The sequence below is a fragment of the Ambystoma mexicanum genome, chromosome 8, assembly GCF_040938575.1.
Source record: "Ambystoma mexicanum isolate Mex_15411 chromosome 8, UKY_AmexF1_1, whole genome shotgun sequence".
NCBI lineage: Eukaryota > Metazoa > Chordata > Amphibia > Caudata > Ambystomatidae > Ambystoma > Ambystoma mexicanum.
In genome coordinates this window covers 1,102,403,203-1,102,425,838 of record NC_090929.1, presented here as the reverse complement: position 1 = coordinate 1,102,425,838, position 22,636 = coordinate 1,102,403,203, and the positions used below count along the sequence as shown (strand labels likewise).

At 49.4% G+C, this 22,636-nt stretch overlaps 1 protein-coding gene across 6 annotated transcripts in view; it reads right to left on the bottom strand.

The window, feature by feature from the left end:
- Positions 1-22,636, bottom strand: part of CROCC (ciliary rootlet coiled-coil, rootletin) — a 644,212-nt gene that overhangs the window by 297,029 nt on the left and 324,547 nt on the right. For all 6 annotated transcript variants that reach the window (XM_069611116.1, XM_069611117.1, XM_069611118.1 and 3 more), the window contains one exon: positions 2,363-2,601. In XM_069611116.1, the coding sequence (XP_069467217.1) occupies positions 2,363-2,601 (239 nt within the window). The remainder of the gene's footprint in view (positions 1-2,362; positions 2,602-22,636) is intronic.

The following is a 22,636-nucleotide window of genomic DNA, read 5'->3' as shown; positions in this document are numbered from 1 at the left end:
GTTGGGGCGCAGGGTCCTCCACTTCCTCCACGGTCTGAAATTCCTCATCGGCCCCACCGTTGCTATCTACGTCCGCCTCGTCGGGATCCCTCCCGTAGGCTCTGGCCTCCTCGAACTTCTTGTCCAGGATCTTTTTGACACCAGCCAGCTCATCTTCGGAGGTGGTATCTGTGTCCGTTAGGGCTACCGTGCCCCCCCCTCTTTCTCATCCCAGGGTTTCACGGGGGTCTTCTCGATAGGCTGAAAGATGTTTCCCTCCTGGGTAGCCTCTGCAGGCTTCGCCAGGGCCACCACGACTCCTTCAATCGAGGCCTTTGCCGAGTGAATCTGGGCATTCACGACCGTGGGTGCGTCTGAGGCCTTCACCTTAGGGGGAGGGTCACCACCTCGCCCCCCCCCTGGCTGTCTGTCGGGCTCGACCGGGGCTTCTCCCGAAGCTTACCCGGGTTCTCTGACTTCCTTTTCACTGAGCCAGAGCGTTGGCTAGTGGATGATGGCATCAGTGACATTGCGCCCTGCCTGGCAGCCGAGGAGCCTGAACCAACGGCGCTCCCAGTGCCTGCGGACTCACGGTGCTTAGCCTTTTGTTGGGCTCCCGTCGCCGGAGCGCCCTCAAAGCTCTTACAAGACCACTCGGACTTCTTCTTCTCACCTGCTGCTGGGCTCTTCCCCTCCAGCCAGTTAGTGAGCCGAGTACGACGGTTCTTCATTGTCTGGCGGACATGTTCTTACAGAATGCACAGCTTCTCCACGTGCGATTTGTCGTCGTGAAGGCAGTAGAAGCACTGGGAGTGCTCATCTTCCTTGAAGACATTCTGTAATCCACATCCAGGGCAGATCCTAAACAGCTTGAATCCAACAGGCGTCGTGTCTCCTTTGTCCTGGGCCATGACCATGCGCAGTAGGCCTCTAAGATCTTCTGGAATCCTCCAAGAAGTGACAACATGAAAATTCGTCCTTGGGGGGCATAGAAAAAATCCGAAACGGGTCCCTGTTAATCGGAAGAAGAATCGGTGGAGCTTGAGGCTCCAATTGACCGAAAAAAAGAGAGCAAAACTCTTTGAAAAAACGCAATACGCAGTAAAAGCTCGAGAGCTATAGCACAAGGACTCCCATCACTTGAACGTGCAGTAAAACTCTGAAGATGGCAGCCAGAGGAGGGGCTTAGGTAGAGGGCAGTCATTGGCTGGGGGCAGTATGACCCAAAGACCAGTGATTGGTTATTAGTAGAAAGACAGTTCAGAGACGAAACAAACTGATTTTTTCTTAACTGAGGATTCCCAGCCTGAGGACAGGGAATATTCATGACCATGTGTATCCATGCCAGACCCCAGGCTGGAGAAGGGTGGTGCATCCCAATCAAACAAGTGCCAAAGCTTAAGGGTCTTCCTGCACCTATCATGAAGTTGTTAATGGTTACCTATTGGGTCCCGATGTACACCTGGAGGATGTTAATGCGTGGATAGGAGGGTCCTGAACATGGATGGTATTGTTCATGTGCACGTATCTGCGACTTATCCAGCGATGCCAATTGATCGTCACACAGCTTTCACTTTTATATTCAATCTTAAAGGCATTTCCTGAAACAACCATGAATTTGCTAATGGAGTAGGACATCCCTGCACCTAATATGAGGGTGTTCTAAATAATGGGCTCATTAGCGCATCTTCTGCCACAGGAATCTTGCGCATTGTAAATGAACTGACGATTTCTCCTTCCCCAGATCCATTCCCGCTCATATGCTCAATTCCTCCTACGCGGCCTCGTGGTATTGAAACCATTTCACAACTAACACTGGACCAAGACCCTTGCACAAAGGAAGTTGCGAAATAAATCCTTCCTTGCGCCATGATTGCCCCACCTCATCTCATTCCCGTTTGCTGTGATCTAGGCGACAACCCCAGAACCCTCAACACCCCCTGTGGCCTCATCCACTCGCCAAACTATATCCCCTTCTCCACCATGTCCCCTCACTCACCTTGCCTCCTCTTCGGCCTGCCATCCCCTTACGCTTTCCATGCATGCGGAAAGGACATTTTGCAATGGACTACATAAAAAATATTTATTTTTGTGATTTTTTGTGAAGAACACAGGGGTCTAGTATTTCTACTCTGGAACTCCTGGGCTGTCCACAGACCGCACATTCTCTTCAAAAATTGATCATCTCTCAAAGCCTCTCCTGCTAGCAAAATCTAGATCTTGGGATCAGATTATCTCATTACCATAATCTTAATATATTTGGTCTATGCAGATGACCCAGCTGCTCCATCCTTTTATCAACCCATGGGTCATCTTACTGATTCTCTTGCTTTTCCACCTCCAGATGTCATGCCCAGTCATGGAACTTGCTGTTTTTATATACCTGATGCGCTCGCTCTCGGCTCTTTTGACCCCACCCCTCAGTTCTTCGTTTGATCTGTGCAATGCTTCCTTCTCCTTGGCCTCGTCATTAAGAGCTCGTCGTAAATCCTGAGCCTCCTTCCGCTGGATCTCCTGCTCCTCTTGGCCCTCACGGATGTGACGATGCGCCTCAATCAGCTCTCGGCGGATCGAGTCACGGGCATCTTCCACCATGCGTAGCTGAGTCTTTAGTTCCTCAACCTAAAATCCAGGAGGCAATCATATTTTAGACAATTCAAGAACGACGCCTGCAATGGCTATCTGCTATTTGGTGTTTGCGCAGCTACCTTAGGTTTTGAGGACAGGCAAAGAAATACAGATCACCCTGGAACTCGGAACACAGCACTGGCTGACAATCTACTAAACGTTTAGGCTCAAAATCATCAATAATATTTAATGTCAATCAAGTTAGGCCAGCCTTAACATGGGGACAATATCGGACCAATCAGCACTAATAGGACACACTGGGGGTCATTATGATTTTGCCGGTGAGCCACTGTAAATACTGGTGACTTAACGGCAAACTCAGCTTACCGTTTCCGCCGCCCAATATCCTGGTATTACTGGGATATTATGGCGGCGGAATGACGTTAAGTTCACATTTCGATGGAGTCCCAGAGGACTACATGGGAATGGGTTGCCCGAATCACCAGCAATGGTATTCCAGCATTTTATTGCTGGTGGGGGCCTGAACTACTGGCCGGTCAGGCCTGACGGTCATTCACAGTCCATACTGCCAAACATGTACTATGGCGGTCTGGAAAAGGTGCCAGTACACATTGTTACCGGCACCTTATTTCTCGACCGGCATGCTCATAATGACTCCCATTGTGTCTTAGAATGGAAAATTGTTAAAAAGCTAAGCTGCTTTTGGCACCAGCTGCAAGACTGAGAACTAGGATTACAAGTACATTTTCCATCATTGATATTGTCATTAAAATCATAAGCACGTGAATAACGCCATGCATGAGCGACACTACCGAAGAAAGTTTCGACACACATTACTGATACAGAAAAAGACTAATCCATCAAATAAAGCATATTCATATCCATGCTCACAAACTGAGACATAACTTACCAAACGGACACAATAAGCCAGACATGGCTGAAATCAATGCCTACATCAGCACCTGGAACACTTAGGCCCTCACTGAAGCAACCAAGAGCGAAGACATTCAACCCTAGGCTTACCTGGGTTGGTTGTTCTTCTTAGTTGTGGGTTTGAGGGGCTTGGTTGGATAACATTTTTGTTGCCCCCCTCTGGCACCAAAATAACCAATAAGGCATATAGTCCTCTCCTGCTGCCACCCTTGCCTTACCGTTTGTGGCAAAACCTGGGTACAGGAATCTCATCTAGGATCACTCTAGATTTCTGGAAATTGGTGGATGCCCTATTCCTTGAAGGAAAACCTCTAAATACCATCTCACTACAGTCACACTATTGTATTGAGCCTGTTAAACCCTATGTGAGAATTTTGGTATAACCTTTGAACTCCATCTAAGCATCCAAAAACTGGTTACTTACCTGACCCAGCTTGAATTCCTCCTAATTATGAATGCTGAATTCCAACTAGGCAGATCTTTACTGATTCGAGTTTGCCTTCATATTTGGACTAGCCACTCTCAATTTTATATTAGTTTGATCTGTGAGGAGCTTGCACTGCTAAGCATGTTCTGTGTGGCTGGTGCTCCCACTGCTGTGGTTATGCAGTACCTAGTCTATGTGTGCGGATCTTGGATTGCAGAGGCCGATACTGAGCATGTTCTTTGTGACAGGAATTTGGACCGATGAGGCGTATGTTTCAGTTCTATGTGAGTGTAGCTTGTAATGCGAGGCCCTTCATTTACCTCTTTGGTGCGGGGGTGCTTGCACCTGCTCCTTCTCTATATGAGTGGAACATCTACTGCTCTGACTGATGACTTATCTGTAGTAATATTATACTGTTGAGACAGACCACATTCATGTTCCATATCCGGAAACAATGATCTACTGAGGTCCATAGCATATCCCGGGAGGATAGGTCAGCGGCAACGTGCATGCCTTGGACGCAAGACGACACGGAGCAACACATGTTCGATCCCCGGGTCCGCGCTTAGAAACCTCTGGGTATTTAAGCGTGTTATATGCAACTAAGACAAAAACTCTTGTAACAGCGCCTCAATGCCCCCGGGCTGTGTGAGCGCTTTAAAAATGCAAAAATAAATAAATAAAATACCTTTTCTATATTGGGAGGGAGGCTGTGTACTCTTAAAGCCTATGCAGCACCTTTTTTATGAGAGGGGAGCTTCTACTGCGGGAACACATTAATAATCTGTTCTCTGTGTGGGAATCTTTTACAAATGCTTTATAGCTTGCTCTGATCCACTCCACCTGGTCTACATGATAAAAGCTTGCATTTGGGTTTCCTTGATTCGCCTTTTCTGTTTGTGTGGGGGAAAAATGCACGGCTCCTACACAAGTTGACCTGTTCTGTGTGATATGACGAATCCTCGGATGTTGTCCTTCTCCCCTAGGGGGAGCCCCTTTCCATGAGGCTACTACCCAATATAGTCCCCCTGGGAGGTGGGGGGTGAAGGGGCAGCACTCAGCGTGCAGGTGTCAGGGGGAGGGGAAAACACCTATGGGATTAGGGACGACCGGGGGAGAACATGGTATCCCCATAGCCCACCTAACCCAACAACCTCCCCTTCCAACAACACTTTCCATAGTGTGCCTATATGATTTTGACATACCACCAATATAGGAAGTACTGGGACGAGGAAGAGTGTGGGCTCCTCAAGGGACATGTATCCTTCAAGTACTGAGATGAGGGAGAGACCAATTGACTCACTGCAAGACCTAAAGGTAATTACTGCAACGAGGAAGATTCGTGCATAGGCTCAAAGTGTGGACCCATGAGCTTTGAGAGTACAACATTAAGATCCCAACCTGGTGGCGGTTGGACATGGGAGGGTAAATTCTCTTTACTCCCTCCATGAATAACAGGAACTTTCCACCAGGACACCTTATTTTGCGAAGTGGTGTACACGAACAGAGCCGCTAGGTGAACTTTGATGGAGTTAAATACTAGGCCAGTCTATTCAGTAGAGCATGTAGTGAAGAATGTTTGATGAGGTACACTCAATTGGGTTTAAAGCTTTTGTTCGGCACCACATCATAAATCTTTTCCACTTGTTGAAGTAGCAGTGCCTGGTGTTGCATTTGCGTGCCTCCTTGAGGATATCCATACATCTTTGAGGTCATTTTAAGTGTCTAAACTATATGACTTCAAGAGCCAGGCTGCCAAGTTCATAGATTGAGGATGTGGATGGAGTTTTATCCCCCAGTGCTCGGTTAGCATGTTGTAGGGGCCCGGGAGTTTGATCAGTTTTCACATCGCCAGTTTGAGCAGATGTGGAAACCATGGTTGTCTTGCCCACATAGGGGCTATCAGGATTAGTGTGGCTTTTTCCTGGTGCATCTTGTGCACTATCCTGCTGATGAGTGTTGACAGGGGGGAGAAGCGTAAGCAAATTTCCCCAACCAGCTCATCCACAGGGCATTCCCCTTGGACTCTGGTTGGAGAAACCTGGATGCGAAGTCTGGAAATTGTGTGTTTAGGTTTGTGGCGAACAAGTCTAAAGGAGGATAACCCCACAGGGAGAAGACTCAGTCTGGAATTTTTCTGTTGAGTTGCCACTCATGCTCCTCGGGTAGAGGATTTCTGCTCATTGAGTTCCCCTGGAACGTGTTGAGAGACTAGGAACATGTTCCTCTTGAGTGCCCACTTACACGTTTTTTGGGATAGCCTGGACAGACTTGAAGAGTGTGTGCCTCCCTGCTTGTTTATGTAAAAGATGGCAATGGTGATGTCTGTGAGGACCTGCACTGTCTGACCCGCTAGATGAAGTTGAAAAGGTTGGAGGGCTCAGAGTACCGCTAGTAGCTCCAAAAGGCTGATGTGATTTTGGGCTGTGATCTGTGTATACTGGCCATGCGCTGCGAAATGAAGGTAATGGGCTCCCCATCCGGAGAGTGAGGCATCTGTTGTAAGTATTGCTTGAACTGGGGGATTGTGAAAGTGTTTTCCCTTTGACAGATTTTCCTTAGACCAGTGGTGAAGTTCTTGTACTAGGGTTAGTGAAACAACCACTAGATTGTCCCACTGACTGCTTGCCTGAGACTATTGTTTCGCTAACCACTCCTGCATTGAGCGCGTGCGCAGCTGTGTGTGTGGAACTAGATAAATGCGTGACGCAATCAGCCCAAGCAGGTGCATTGCCTTGCGTACTGTTATTTGGGGACCCAGTGAGATAATGAGGTATCTACAGCAGCATGTTTTGAGGGGAAGACTAGCCCCTCTCTTTTCTTTATAATAGCTCCCAGGAACTGCTTGGTTTGGAACAAGGCTTAATTATTTCTCGTTGATTGAACACCCCAATTGGAACAGAAGGTGTGTTGTTCTTTGGGTATTCTGCTTGCAAATTTGAGAGGTTTCCCCAGTTATCATGGTACACTGGGATAGATTCTCTGCGCAAGTCCTCTTTTAGCAGAATGCGTTTTTCCTCCTGCAATGTTTTACACTGTCTTGGTGGGTGGTTGGATGATCTTTACATAAGTATTATACAGTAGCCCCCCGTTATGGTGAAGAGTACCCACTTGTCGGAGGTGATCCCCTCCCATGCGTGGGTAAATTGCGAAATGCGACCTCCTACTAGAGAGACATGGGAGGGGACCTTGAGCGGGGCATCATTGTTTTGGAGTGGGTGGGGGGGTGATGCACCTCTATAGCGTCTTTGAAAATTTAGCGAGGAACCCCAAAGTGACGTTTGTCCACTTTGACTATAGGTAGAGGAACGCTGAGAATTTTTTCCAAAGGCAGGAAGGCACCCCGCAGAAGTCTTCCCTGTAGATTGGACGGTCGAGGTTTGCTATGTGGGAGAGTTGGCTTAGCCAATGCTAGCCTTGTTCCTGTGGCAGTCCTCTGGCATCCCTCAATCATTTTCTTTGGATTTCTTGAGCTCCAGTGGTCGACAGTTTCTAGGTCCAGCTCCTCTCCTTTTATCCAGAATTTAGGATGCAGTGAAGCCAGCAATCCAATAAGGGCTCTTGTAACATTCAAACTTGAAGGTGGCTGTCCAATAGTATATAGCAAGCCTCCCAGAATCTGCCCGGTAACAACCCTTCCCCTGGAGTGATGTGGACTGGGGCAGATAGCCACGTTTCCCACTTCCTGCCAGCTCACACACATAGGAGAACCTTCAGGGGTTTTCTGCAAGAAGCCTGCAAAGCTGCAAGAAGAGAGAGAGCACTCCCCCACCTGGCAAGATAGAGGCATTTGGGAAGTGTTTCCCAAGCAAAAGACCAATATATTGTTTAATAGAGGTTTTCGGGTGGACACTGCAGGACTCTGTACAGCGGTTAAAATAGCTTAGCGCGTTGAGTACTGGCTGGTGAGTTCGATGTCTGATCGGCAGGTTTGAATCCCGGCAAGATCCACTACAAATTTAGATTAACAATAATTGTACATTTTTTCTTTATAAAGCGCTTTAGATAAAAGCGCTATATAATGGGCAAGCCATTACAAAATTAATTCAATGATATAACATGTGTCGTTGGGAAATGCATTCATTTCGGTCCTCAATTTTTATTGAAATTCGACCTCTTCCGGTTGCAATGATTTTGCCAGTCTCATATAGATGTTTCATAACGGAAAAGAGGATGAGTGGGCCTCATTACCAGTTTGCCGGTCTGGAAAAAAAATGCCAGTAATAACGTTTACCAGCAATGTTCCGGGTTACATGATTTACCTCCAGCAAAGAGCTGGAGGTAACTCAGGCCTCCACTGGCATTAAACAGCACCTGGTGTTACCCGTGTCAGAAATACCGACAATCCTGGTAATAAAAGGATATCAGGCAGCGGAAACTGTAATACTGTTTGGTGGTATCCCAGATTGACCCCCAGTGGGAGCCAATTTAAGAATGTTCTGTAGAACTACAGAAGGAAACTATCCTGCTCGTACTGCTTCATTAATAGGAAGTTTATCTGTATTTTTTTTACCTGTGCCATGTTAAACGGAATGCATCCAAATCTAATAATTTCAGTACAATGAAATCGTACTAATCTAAACGATTGTTAAAGTTCTTTTGATTCATGAAAATATATTTTTGTTTGAACACTGAATTGACCTATGGTTTCCCTATTTGAAATTGATTAAATAATAATCAGGAAGCAAATGTGGTGAAATATGTGAACTCCCCATTCTGACGTGACGATAGCAGGTCACTAGGGACGAGGTCGGTCCAGCCACTACCGGTTGGGTGTCCCCAAAGGTTGGCATTTGGTTGGATCCCATAGGCCCACTACCCTCCAGGACACCTGGTATTCCCCAACCCAGTCTACTGGAACAGAGGAGGATTGGGTGAACTCTCCAACTAAGGCCAGATCTGGGAACCATGGCAGTATCCCTAAGCTACAGGGTTCTCTATAAAGTGATGCGAGAAATGCATAACTGTAAGGCAAACTGCAAACCTGCAGGGTTGTCTGGTTTGAGATCAGATGAGGCCGAGAGATCAGAGCAAAACCCCTGTGTCAACAGAAAGATCACAGAATGCAGAAACAGATCACCTGAAGCAGGACCCGGGAGTTGCAGAGTTGTTTGGCACAACCCGGGAGTCCCCGGAGCCCAACAGACAATCAGATTCCCTAGTTCAAACACAGAGGGAATAACCTAAGGGTGGAAGTCAGCCCCTCTCAGGGAATGATAAAGTGGGCTTGGAAAGCCAAGTTGAGAAGAGATACTGGTAAAGGCAGACATGTCTGCCTTAGCTCCCTTGCTACAGAGACTGTAAACGAGACACCCAGAGGGAGGAGGGCATGGCTGAACAATCGACAAGGAGGGAGGCGAGACTGCACCATGGCAGGAGGGAACTAAAGTATCACCTGCCTGATAAGGGGAGGGAAATGCCTATTACAACCAGTGGAATGCAGACTATGTCCAGGTGGGGAAGTACCCAGTCCAGGTCCGAGGAGGGATCTAGTGAGAATCCTAAAGTCTTAGAAAGACTAATCGACAACCTGAAAAATCCACGTTTTGGCACAGAATTTCATTTTTAGGAGTTCTGCTCTCCCTTTTAGGGGACTGTTAAGATGATTTCCAAACTCAGCCCAGTAGGGAGGATTTTGGGAGGCCACCCTATAATGGTGAACAGGGAAGACCCTAAGAGGTTAGCCAAACCCAATCAAGGTGAGGTAGCAGAACGGAAAGGCTTTCGCTTCAGGGAGGGTGCGAGAGTGGTGAGGCCACTCTGAGCTACACCAGTAATTCAAGTTAGAAAGATAAAAATAAACACTAAATAGAATTATTTAGTAGGCCTTCATATTACATACCAGTATGTATTACTTGAGCAGTACAGGAAAAACTATGCATTGATGTGCCAAAAATGCATACAAAACCTTTTAACATTGGTTTACAGAGTGGGGAACCAGTGTCCTTATAAATAGGTGAGAGGATGTGGAAGAAGACCAGATGATGCAGGGCAGATGGAAACAAGAACCAGGGACAAGGGCATTGGAGCATGATATACGAATGGGATAGTGGGGGAAGTGCCAAATTGAGGATGATGGGGTAAGAGATAAGTGCCATGGGATTGTTGTAGAGAGTTAAGGGAAAGGAGAACAGGGGGATGTGGTGGCATACATTATAAGTTACTCACCATAGTGACTAACGTACTGTTAGTCCATAGTCCCCTTTCCTCCATAATGTAGGGGCGTCCCTTCCAAGAGACGGGAGACAGAACATTTTTCACCAGAAAAAAATCTTCCCCTTTAAATTTAGAGGCGCGTAGGGGCGTGGCCCAGGGAGCATGCGCTGCCCTGACTCTGCCCTCCTGCACCACACCTCAGTCCCCATTGATGCGTCGACAATAGATTTAACATTGCCTAATGACAACAGTATTGTAGAGGATGTCCCAGATATGGCCTGCACCCCTGCCCCCCATTGCGAGTTGCCAGTGAAATACTCGCCAAGGTATGTGACGTATGAGGAGCAAATGAACTGACGGAGACCTGCACTGGGCCTATGCCCAGTGCCCATCAGAAGAGCAATACCCGTTGAAGTGCCTATAACCAGACAACCATGGGCAGCACGGTACCCAATCAGACAACCATACCAGCTGCTGATACGAAACGATGAGTATTTACAGACTGTCCATGAGGAGATACAAAGAGCCCTAATGGAAGACAAACGATGATGAGAAGAGGGCCTGGACAGACTAACGCATGAGAAAAGGCAACACGCGAACGCGTGTATCCAAGAAAACAGATGCAAGAGACACGAAGGACAAAACAATGTTAAAACATAAGAAACGTCATAGCGAAAGAACCAAGACGAAAGAATCGAACCTGTTAAATGTGTGAAAATAGGCTTGAAATGCAAGAAGCTAAGAAAGTGATATTGTTTGTAATGCTTAGTAGAAGATTAGAGCGGCAAGCGCCAACCATATACGTCTACCTCGATACAGCACAAGGTACATGTGCGACTCCATTTTGTAAAAGCAGAAATGTACCCAGGAGGCCAGAGGCCTGACAGGCCAAGTTTTGAAACCCAGCCTAAGGCAAGGAAAAGAGCGGAATCGAAACTTAACAGGATGGCTCAGGCCTGGGAAATAGAGGTCAACCAAAGAGAGGGAGGTGAGCTTCAGCTAAGGAGGATCGAAACTTCAGAGCATACCAGCCTGCCCTGCGAAGGTCAAGATAAGGAGGCCCAGGCAGGTGGTGGGGCTACAAGGAGAATTAAATACAAGAAAAGCTGGAAACTGAAGCAGATTCACAGTGAACCAACACGTGACCAACCAGGCGCGAAGATGTACCACCATCTGATGTCACCCAGATCCGAGGGTGCCATAACTTTTCCTGATAAGAGACTACAGCTTCGAGGCCTTCCTTAGCCAACTAATTGACACATCGCCCTAAAACCACTGGAAGGGAGGCAGGGTGAATCTTGGGACACTAGGCACCTGGGTGTCCAGCCTGCTTGCTGCCAATTAAAGTGGAGATTTATGTTTAGGGGTGTAACTTGCCCAATCACAATGGACCATGTAATCTAGGGTCCTATAGACATTGTAACCAATAGGACGTCGTACTCATAGTGACGTCAATCATGTGTGATGTAGAGGGATGGGCGTAGACACCCACCAGATAAGAGTTAACCAATCCGCATGCTCTATTGTCATATACAGATATAACACCTATACTTAAGTTACCTTTCCCAACCAATTAGATTGCATGATGATTTTTGTAGAATTAGACATCAATGATGACGAGTTTAGCCTATAAAAATGGCTGTTCGACTGAAGTTCGAGGAAGTCGGAGCGAGACAGGCGTTTGCAATGCTGCCGATTTCCATATGCTGATGTATGTATCATTAAACGGACTTCCCTTTGCCAATTTACTGAGTCCTGATTTTTGAGATAGATGTGCTGGAGTATTTGAATCCTGCACCCTGTCCTCACATGGTGCAGCTATCCAGTATTACAAGTTCTCGGGGGTTGAGTACTGACCAATGGGCCCGTCAGTAATTTCCTCTCCTCCTGAACAGTATTATTAGGGGGGGGTGGGGGTTGGTGGGACCTATGGAGGAAAGGGGACTATGGACTAAGAGTATGTTAGTCACTACGGTGAGTAACTTATAATTACTCTTACGTCCCGTCCCCTTTCCGCCATACTGTATGGGCGATTACAACAGATTGTAGCCCCAGGGTGGAGAGGAGACCCTCCTTAAGCAAATAGGTTCCTGAGAACCACCTGTCCGAAAGCTGCATCAGATCTAGAGCCGGCATCCAAACAGTAATGCTTGCAGAAAGACGAGAGAGAGGCTCAGGTGGCCGCCCTGCTTATGACTTGCCAAGGGACACAGCGCTGGAATGCGATGGCCGTTGCCTTGGCCCTGACTGTGTGGGCATGCATGTTGGCCAGGAGCGGCTTGTGCTGGTCCTCATATGCTTCTTTGATGGCAGAGACCATCCAGCGGGATATGGAAGCCTTGGAGGCCCCATAGCCTGGCCTAGAGCCGCCAAAAGTGACAAACGGGGCGTTCGACTTGCGGAAGCCCTTGGTCCTGTCCAAGTAGAATTTTAGGGCACGCCTGACATCCAGGCAGTGCAGCACTCTCTGTGCTTCGTCGTTGGGATGGGAAAGAACATAGGAAGTACTTTCTCCTAGTTCAAGTGAAATGCAGATGGAACCTTGGACAGAAAAGCCGGGTGCATTCGCATGACTACCTTGTCCCTGTGAAAGGTGGTATATGGTTCAGAAGCGACCAGCGCCTGAATCTCGCTGACTCTGCGAGCCGAGGTAAGACCGACTAGTAAGGCCGTCTTGATGGTGACCAGCCTAATGTCCACGGACGCCATTGGCTTGAATGGCTTGTGCGCCAGGGCGCCCAAGACTATATAAGTTCCCACACCAGGTGCGGTCTCTTGACTGGCGGGCAGAGCCTTGTCGAGAACCGTCAGGTGTTTCTTGACAATAGGGTTGGAGGAGGAAAAGATGCCTTCCTCTGAGTTCCTGTAAGCCGCAATTGCTGCGAGGTATGTACGGCAGGTGTCGACCTGTACGCCCGAGTGAGCAAGGTGCGCAGAAAAGGAGAGCATGTCGCCCAAATTGCAGGCCAAGGGATCAATTCCCCTGGAGTCTGCCCAGTTGCAGAATCTGGTCCATTTGCACTTGTACTGGGCCCTGGTGGCTTTGCTCCTGGCGCCCTGTATGATTTCCAGATTGGCCTGTGAGAGGCTAAGGTGCTGAAGCGTTACCTGCTCAGGTACCACATTGTGACGGCTAGTTTCCCTGGCGCGGGATAGATGATCCTGCCCCCTGCTGTGCCGGAAGGTGTGCTGGGCCCAGAGGTGTATCGGAGGCACTTCCGAGAGGCTGAGGAGCTCCGAAAACCATGGTCTGGCCGGCCACCATGGAGCAATCAGAATGATGAGGAGTCGGTGCGACTCCTTGATCTTGCAAATTACCCTGTGGATTAGGGGGCTGGGCGGAAAGGCGTAGGCCTTCATGCCGGTCCACTGGAGGTGCAATGCATCGCCCAGAGAGCCAGGATGCTAACTGGGGGCACTTCTTGTTGTGCCAGGTGGCAAAGAGATCCACTTGGGGATGACCCCACTTGTTGAAAATCTCCTAAATAACGAGGTCATTTAGCTGCCACTCATAATTGTCCGCTCCCAGCCTGCTGAGCCTGTCCGCTTCGAGGTTGGACTCCCCCGGGAGGAGGACATCCGAGAGGAAAATTTTGTTTTCCAAGGCCCATTCCCACATGCTGATCGCCAGTCTGCACAGAGGAGGGGATTTGGTGCCTCCTTGCTTGTTGACGTAGTACATGCTGGTCGAATTGTCTGTCTGGATGAGGACAACCTTGCCCTTGAGAAGTGGCAGGAATGCTCTGAGTGCTAGCCAGATGGTGTTCAGCTCCAACCAATTGATATGGTATTCCTGCTCCTGTTGAGTCCAAGGTGCAGTGGACCGAGAGATTGTCCAGGGTGGCTCCCCAGCCGTCAAGCTAGGAGTCTGTGGTGATGGTGGCCTGCGGAGAAGGTGGCCGGAAGGGCTTGCCCGTCCGTAGGTTGCAGTCCCTGGACCAACAAGTTAGGGGCGGGTGGAGAGATGGAGGCACGTTGATAATTTCGGATTGAGAGCCCCGCTCCTGACTCCATGAGGCTGCGAAGTGCAGCTAAATCCTTCTCATCCTTAGTCTTGTGCGCAGGACGGCTAGCAGCACCGTCGCTAGTACACCCATGAGATGTTGATACCACCAAGCCGAGGTCACCTCTCTGCTGAGGAAGTAGAGGTGGCCCTCTTGATGGCCGAGATCTTGTCCTCCGTCGGGGAGACCTTCTCGGAGCACGTGTCCCAAACGAGTCCCAGGAACGTTAGAGTCTGCATAGGGAGCAGCTGCGACTTCTTGAGGTTGAGCGAGAAGCCCAGGTTGTGCAGTGTGTTCATAAGGGCATGGGAGGAGTGGTGGACCACCTCCGGAGATGTGGCCCTGATGAGCCAGTCGTCGATGTATGGATATATGTGGAGGCCCTGCTCTCTGAGGAGGGCCGCTACTGCGTTCATGAGTCTGCTAAAGACCCTGGGGGCCGAGTTGAGGTCAAACGGGAGGACCTTGTATTGGAAAAGGTAGCCCACGATCCTGAACCGTAGGAAAGAACGATGGGGCTGCCAAATCGGGACGTGTAGGTACGCGTCCTTCAGGTCTCGGGAGCAAATCCAGTCTCCCTTTTCCAATGTCTTTGCTATAAAAGCTGGGGTAACCATCTTGAACTTTTGCGAGTGTAAGGAGAGGTTGAGGGTGGAAAGGTCCAGCACAACTCTCAGGCCCGCCTGGTTCTTCTGAATGGTGAAAATCCTGGAGTAGAAGCCAAAGCCTCGCTGGGAGGCTGGAACTTCCTCCACTGCCTGGATCTCTACGAGCGACCGAATCTTCGCCAAAAGAGTTGCTGTCCCAACCTGCGGGAGAGATGAGGAGGAGGGAGGAGAGGCTGGGATGGGTAGGCGGTACTACCGTGGATACTACGGAGAGGATCCAGTGGTCCACAAAATTCTGGCGCCAGAAATTTGCATGGAGAGCAAGCCTGCCCCCACTGGAGACACGTGGACTCGAAGGGGCGTCATGCCTTCTCTTTCCCTCAGAGGCTGAGGCTGAGGAGGGGGGACTGAAAAAGCCCTTATTCCCCCACCCCCTTTTTGTTGTTGGTGCCGGTTCTGAGACGGTGAGTGGTCTGGCTGCCTGGATCTACGTTCCTGGAAACCGCGGAACCCTCCTCCGAGCGCTGCTGAGATTGGGTGTAAGATTTGGGTGTTTTTGAGCTGTTCTTCTTGTCCAGCTCTTCATCCGTAGAGGAGTGGAAGAGGTCCCCCCCCCACGAACGGCAGATCTAGAATGCACTCCTGGACATCCGGGTTGAATTTCGTGCCCAGTGCCAGGCTGTGCGCCTCATGTCAGTGGCAATGCAGATGGCTCGGCCCGAGGTATCCATATGCGCCACAGTGGATTCCATGAGGTTGTGCGCCACAAACTTGGCCTCCGCTAGCCCTGCCTTGAAGCGTGATTGGCATTGGGCGCGGAGTTCCAGAAGGAAGTCTGCAATTTCCCGCCATAACCGTTGGTTGGCGGCTGCCAGTATGGCATCTGCGTTGGCCTGACGCAGGTGCAGGGAGGTGTTGGAGTAGATCTTCTTGCCGTAAGTCTCCAAGATCTTCTCCTCCTTGCCCAGCAGCGCCGCAGAGGAGGAGGCTGAGGACGACTGAGGCATGGAGTAAAGTGATGCCGCAGCGATCACCGAGGAGTGTGGCTGAGGATAGATCGAGAGCAAGAGTGTGTCCCCCTCCATCTGCCTGTACTTGGCGTCCAGGCGTCGGTTGACCAGCTGGACAGAGTGGGGCTTGAGCCAACCCTTTTTGGCCAGGGAGACTACATCGGTTTGCAGTGGAATCCCCGTGTTGGCAGAGGGGTGCCATGTGAGGACTTCAGCCAGGACCCCCTCTGCCGGCTGTTCGACCTCAGGCTGAGGGAGGCCTAGGTACTCCTGCAGGCCAGCAAGATGTTCATGGAAGTCCCTGGCTGAGGATGGCGTGTCCGGATCCACCTCCTCGTCTGCATCCAGAGGATCTTGTGGAGGAGGAGGGGTAGATGGCACCGAAGGCTGGGGTACAGAGACCGCAGCCTGAGGCTGAGAAGGCAGTAAAGGTTGCGCAGTTGGCTGTGAAGCCGGAGGAGGCGGCTGCACCGGGGTCAGGGAGCCCAATGGAGGCATCTGTGGTGCCGCTAGCATGGCAGCGAGGATTTCCCTGACTGCGTCCTTGATGATAACTCCCATCTGAGGAGACCTCATGAGGCCGAGGAATTTATCGAAGAGCCTCTGCTCGCTTGCCGAAGAGTCAGAAGGGGGTACCGGCAGGGTAGCGGGGGACTGCTGGAGCTGCTGCATACCCCGTCCGTATGGACGCATGGGAAAGTTGCCCTACGCATATGAAGGGTAGACTGTAGGCCACGTACCTGGTTGCGACCAGTGCCACCTTGACACTCGTTCATGCCATGGAATGGCATTGGACGGGTGTTCCTGTCTGGCGCGGCAGCCATTTTGTCAAGCTGCCTGCCACGTGCCTGCGAGGTGTTGCCCAGCCCGCTGGATCCAGTCTCATCCAAGACTCTCGCGTGTGTATCACGAGACCTACCCTGCTCCTCGGGTCTCGGCCCGGTAGGTGTGACACCCTCGACCCGAAGGTCGGTAGAGCTGTGTATAGGCGCCCCCTCTGACATATTGCCGGTATTAGGGCATAGCCTCTCGGACATCTTGCCAGTGTCAGGGCGTAGCCTCTCGGCCACTGTGCCGGTAAAAGGGCGTAGCAAGAACATTCCCGGTCCCTCAACACTGCGTCCGGGAGGATCCGAGGACCCCTCAACCGAAAGGCCGGTAGCTGAAGCAGCCTCGGAGTACATGCCGGTGGAAGGATCTGGCCGGTCCCTCCCGTGCGGGAGAGTCCCTGGGAAGGAGTCTCTCTTGCGGGGTGCGCTGGAAAATATCGGCCCTACCATGGACGTGGGCCGTGTTTCACGAAGTTCTTGAGATCCTCTGGAGGCGACTTCTGGAAAAGCTCCCTCCACCTGGCTAGTCTGTTCTTCAGCGCCTTCGAGGACAGCGAGTCAAGCGCCGAACATGATTGCCAACTGTGGTCTGGGCCAGGGCAACGTAGGCAGAGGGTGTGGGGGTCTGAAGTAGGAAAGAGCCCGTTGCAGGATGGACACCTGCTGAACCCTGTAGAAGTCGACATGCGCCGGGGAGAAGCGGGACGCCTGAGGACAGAGTACCTTAATGACAAAAAAGACAAAGAGAAGAAGTATCCGCTCGTGGAATTACATGGCCGAAGCCAAACCCAGGAGCGCTGGTGAATTTGGCCTGTTCCGGTCGATGTGGAAAAGGAGACTGAGGTGTGGCGCCGGAGGGCGGAGTCAGCGTAGCGCATGCTCCCTGGGCCACGCCCCCACACGCCTCTAAATTTAAAGGGGAAGAAGATTTTTTCTGGTGAAAAAGGTTCAGTCTCCCGTCCCTTGGAAGGGACGCCCCTTCAGTATGGAGGAAAGGGGACGGGACGTAAGAGTAAATGCTATACAAGTGGTTCTTCAGAAAGGAGGAGAGGTAGGAGGTTGGATTTAAATACAGATAGAGTTGCAGTAGTGCAGAGAAGGGGTGGAAGAGCATTCCAGTGAAAGGGAGCCAGTAAAATGTAAAACCAGTAGTCAAATATTAACACACCAACACTTATAAAACAGATATATACAATCACTCTTAGGAGAAATAGAATATCATTTGATTCAATGACCAGTGAAATACAGGCAAGTACTCAGATGCATACAAATAGAAAGAAAACACACCAACACAGCTCACTAACTCTTTATATGCCCACCCTTAATATGTTTTTGGTGGTTGTGCCCAAAGGTCACAAGTTCCAACGTATACACTGTTCTGGTAGGTTTCTATAGAGATGGGTAGTGTAAGTGGTTATGATTAATAAGAGTCACAAAAAGCTGGATAAAGTTCAAATCAGGACTCATGTCTATCCAAACACACTGATAGGCCTAGGGAGGGATCCTTAACCCAGGTTCCACACTAAAGACCAGGTCAGAATGTGTTAGTATCAGAGGTCAGATCAGAGTGAGTTAAGGTGTGGACATTACACCCTTGTTAGCCTATGGAGGACAGAGGGGAAAGCAACAGGTATGTAGACTTACCATCTTTGACTCACAGTTCTTCGGATACCACTTGTGGAGGTTCCAGACTTTGTTGCTTGCTTGTTCTGTCTTGGTTCCTTTTGCAAGGGTCGTCTAGATGTCTAGACAGCATAGGTTACATTCGGAAGAGGCATTTAATAGTGGTCAGTCGAGGTGCTTAGGAATCTGTTCCAGATAGCTTCCAATAGAACCCCAAAACCAAGAAAGGTGAAGACTTCTGCAAGTCGGACGGTCAAAGAACACCCAAGTGACACGAAGACAAGATTCGGAGAAGGTCACCACGGCCAGGCGCGACAAGCGAACTTCCAGCTGAGAACACAGAATAGGCCCAGTACAGCTTACCTTGGTTTAAGATGGCTAAAACTGCAGGAGCAGGCAACTTGTGGCTCAAGCTGAAGGTCTGCAAAGTCGCAAAGCTCTGCTTGGAACAGCGACGGCTGCAGCGAGGTAGCCCAGGCGAGAGCTGGTACAGGGACACGTCCCAAAGTTCAGCAGGCACAGATCCTCGAGAAGGGGGTCAAGACTGGTTGACCCCACTGGGCCAGGGGTCAAAGCTCAGGCCTTTGTCAGATCAGGAGAGAGGAGCAGGGGTTCACTGGGACAGCACTTGAGTTGATGCTGGTAAGCTGCAGGGGTTGTCCTAGGGTCGTAAGGGGCCAGCTCTTGTTTGTACAGATCTTGGCTCCAAAAGTGATCTGATGAACAGTTGCAGGAGCCCTCCTTTCATCCAAGATTAAGGCTGGGAGGAAGCCCAGGCCCGCCAATGGTAAGGATCTGCACCATTCAAACAGCCAGTGTCTATCAAATCATGGGTAGCCTATTGCCACCACATCTGCCCAGCAACAGACATTCAGGCACCAAAGATGTGGATTGGGACTAGACAGTTCCAGATCCCTTCTCTTGCACACACACAAACTACCCCTTGGCCCGTGGAAGCCACAGCTTTCCCTGGGACACTGATTTCCACATAAGGCATTTTCTGACCAGAGAAGGCAGGAAGAAGGCCAAAGAACAATATGGCCAGAGAAGTAAAAAACCTTGTGACACAGTCATCTTGGGGTGCTAGCCACCTTTAGTAGCCATTTGCGCTAAGTGCACGAGTACAATGTCAAAAAAGTATCCTAACTGCACTTCACTGTAGGGTGGTGTGTGTAATTGTAACAATACAAGAATTCACAAAGAGAGACCAACCTCTTAACACAGTTTCTGCCTCCGGATAGCCTGGTGTCACCGGGATATTACAAGTCTCGGCTGCCGGGGATGTCAGGCGGCAGGAACTCTAAGTGCCCATTCCCATTCAGTCCCATTGGACTCCGCGGGAATGTGGATAGGGAAGCACCGGCACAGTTTATAATGGTGCCAGTGCTTCTGCGAAAACGATGCCTGCTGGAACCTGTGCTCACGGCAGGTCAGACATGCCAGGTGCACCGGCCCTGCAGGCATTCTCTTAGTCTGGCGGTCTGGAAAGGGTGCCGGTACATTGCTACTGGCACCCTTATTTCCAGACCACCAGACTTGTAATAGGCCCACAGTCAATCAGTACCGATCATCTTAGGGACTAGTCTGCTTCTCCATAAAAATGAGCCAACAGGCAAGGGAAATAAAGCAGAAGGCTTTACTTACCACCAAAAAGTCAGGACAGGGTTCAAAACAAAAATAAAGAGTGTCCTATAAACGTCTATAGGAGGAAAGCAGCAAAAAGAAAATCTTTCTGAACAGGGACCCCCAAACCTTTTGCATTTTCCTTTTGCGTTTTCTAGATCTCTGACCTCCTTTTATGGTCAGAGGGACTTCTACTGAAGTCCTCCAGCCACTGACACCCTTTCAGAGTAAATGTTCCCGTGGTAGCCCATATAGCTACTGGGATAGGGAATTATTAACCTGCACCCTGCCCATTTTAACCCTTGTGGGATGGTATCACCCTACATTAGTTTTAGGGAGTAGGCTGGTGGGAGATCAAACTTAGTTTTGGCTTCACCTGCGGTGCAAGGCGATTCATTGCATTAGTAACCCAACATATCTTTATGGTTGCCAGTGGGGTACTAATGTATTCATTTTTAAAGGGAAACCAAGAGACAGGCATAGAATAGGTGTTGGGCACACAAAGGCTCACTCTGAGCCCAGACCTGCACCCTCTATCATGTGTTGGACTGTTCAGACCAGTCCGTGGCATGCCCATTACACATACTTTGGGGTTGTACCTAAAGGATTGGAGATTTCTGGAGCCAACAAGATTGGCTGGCTTCCAAAACCTTTCCTAGATTCACTGTTGTTTAACTGGAGGGCTAGGTTATGCCAGCCCATGAATGCATAGGCAGACCTAGGGAAGACCCAGATCGTGCCCTCAGTTATGCTGGATTTTCTGAGAAGGCTGCAGGTTTACTTATTCGCTTGCAATATCTTGCCAACCGGAAGCTGCAGGTGAATTTTGAGACAATGTTTGGCCACATTGGATTGACTGGAGTCTCTGTACCGTGGCTCCAGTTTGGATTTTGGGTTGCTCGGCGTCCTTCCTGGGCTGTCCCCTTCCTCCCGTGGTCCTCATCGTGTGGGGACTGTCTTTGGGATGTTTTACTGCCATCTTCCAATTTATCACCTTGGTCACCCTCCTTTTTGTAGGAAACTGCTGTTGCCCAGAAGAGTACTAGCGCCCCAACACCCCACCTTTCCTGGTTGTTTGGACAACCATGGATTACCTCCAACATGGTTGTCTTTGTGGGCCCGTTTTTGCTGGTTGAGTGCTCCTCTTTCCCAATCAGGCCACCAAAATCTGCTTGGTAGAGTTCGCCCACCTTCCTCAAGCCATCCCCGCCATTGCTTTCACTCCTGGCTGGTGAGTCTCCCTCCTGTGAAGGCAGTTTGCTTTTCTTTTCCATGATCTGGATGAGGGATACTGAAAGCCACACCTGAAAAAAAGTTGTGCTCCCCGGGTTGTTTCACCTCTCCTGAACCACTGTTGTAGGAACCAAGACCATGAGCTCTGGGCCCTGGGATACTTACTCAGAGAGGTCTCTGTGGTCGAAGATATCAGTGTCCTTCAACTGATTTTGCCATAGATATCTATTGGCCCAAGTGATGCTATGCTCCTTCTTTTACTGGGGCTACTAGGTCTCGGTCCGGGTAGTGGAGCACTTCTTCGGGGTCTCCTTTGGCATCCCATCAGGCTGGTTTTCATCAATGTCTCCTTTACCTGGGGTCTAACATGTACTTACCTTTCCTTTACCCATAATTGTCGCGTTTAATCCAATGAGAAACTTTTGAACTTACCGGGAACTCTCCCAAATTAATTTTTCCTCCTGGGACCCTTAGCTTGTAACACTAATTTTATATGTTTTTTTTTTTTTTTTTTTTAAGTTTTGCATTTCACTCCATGCCTTGATACAATCTTTAGTTTGTACTACTGCATTTATTTTTCCTAGGAGTGTTATGAGTTGGTGTAAGGAGCATACATGTATTCTGGCTTTTGGTGGCCCGTGGATTTGTGCTCTTAAACAAGGTCCCCTTTTTCTCCCTCCAAGTTCCATATAAATTGTATGATGCACATCTGAAAACCTTTCCCCTGGAACTACCTTATTGTATGATATTCGATAGGGGAAGTAATTTCAGAGTAGGTTTTGAATTATTGTTTTAGCCAAGCCTTGGATCTTTCTGCTTTACTGTATAGTACCCAGACGGCTAAAGATGTGTCAAGAATAGGAGTTTGTATTTCTGTTTCCCACATTCAGATCCCTTTTGAGTTTCTAGTTTACCGCATCTCAACAAGAGAAAATGAGTCCAGACTGGGGACATTGATTGGGAGGGGGAAGACCCTTCTCGCAATCACTTAATTTATTCAGCCTGACCATCACTTGGTTTAATCAGATAATTTACATTGTAGCAACAACCCTAGGACACGTAAGCGTTAACCCACCCCTACCTTGTAACGTGATGTAATATAATGTAATTTGTCATTTGTATAGCACCATTTTCCATTGCTACGACCTCAAAGCGCTGTAGGTGAACGCCTTTCAGGGGACTGAAGTCCAAGATATGGGAAATTCATCACAGTGCTTTAGAATGCGGCCAAGTCCCTGTTAGCTACCCATGTCGAGCTGGCATGTGTATGGGTGCTGTGAGGTAGTCTGCAGAGTATATGAATGCGGGAGATTCATTATGTGTTGTATAGAAGAACATGTAATAAAGACATAGCTGAACCATACTTAGAGCCTGATCCCGATGCCGTTGGGGTTATTAGTGTTACTGCCAAACCCCCCTGGCGCTATTAGTGCCAGATCACATGTTTGGCGGAACAGTAATTCCCCATTGCTCTCATTCAGGAATTCCCCATTCCCCACTGGGAATAATGGGGAATTTTCGGTGCCAATACTATCGATGGTATTAGCGCACGGTAATAGCGCCGAAAATCCTGTGATTTGGCAGACCCTTAAATGCGGCGGCAATAGCATTACCGCCGAAT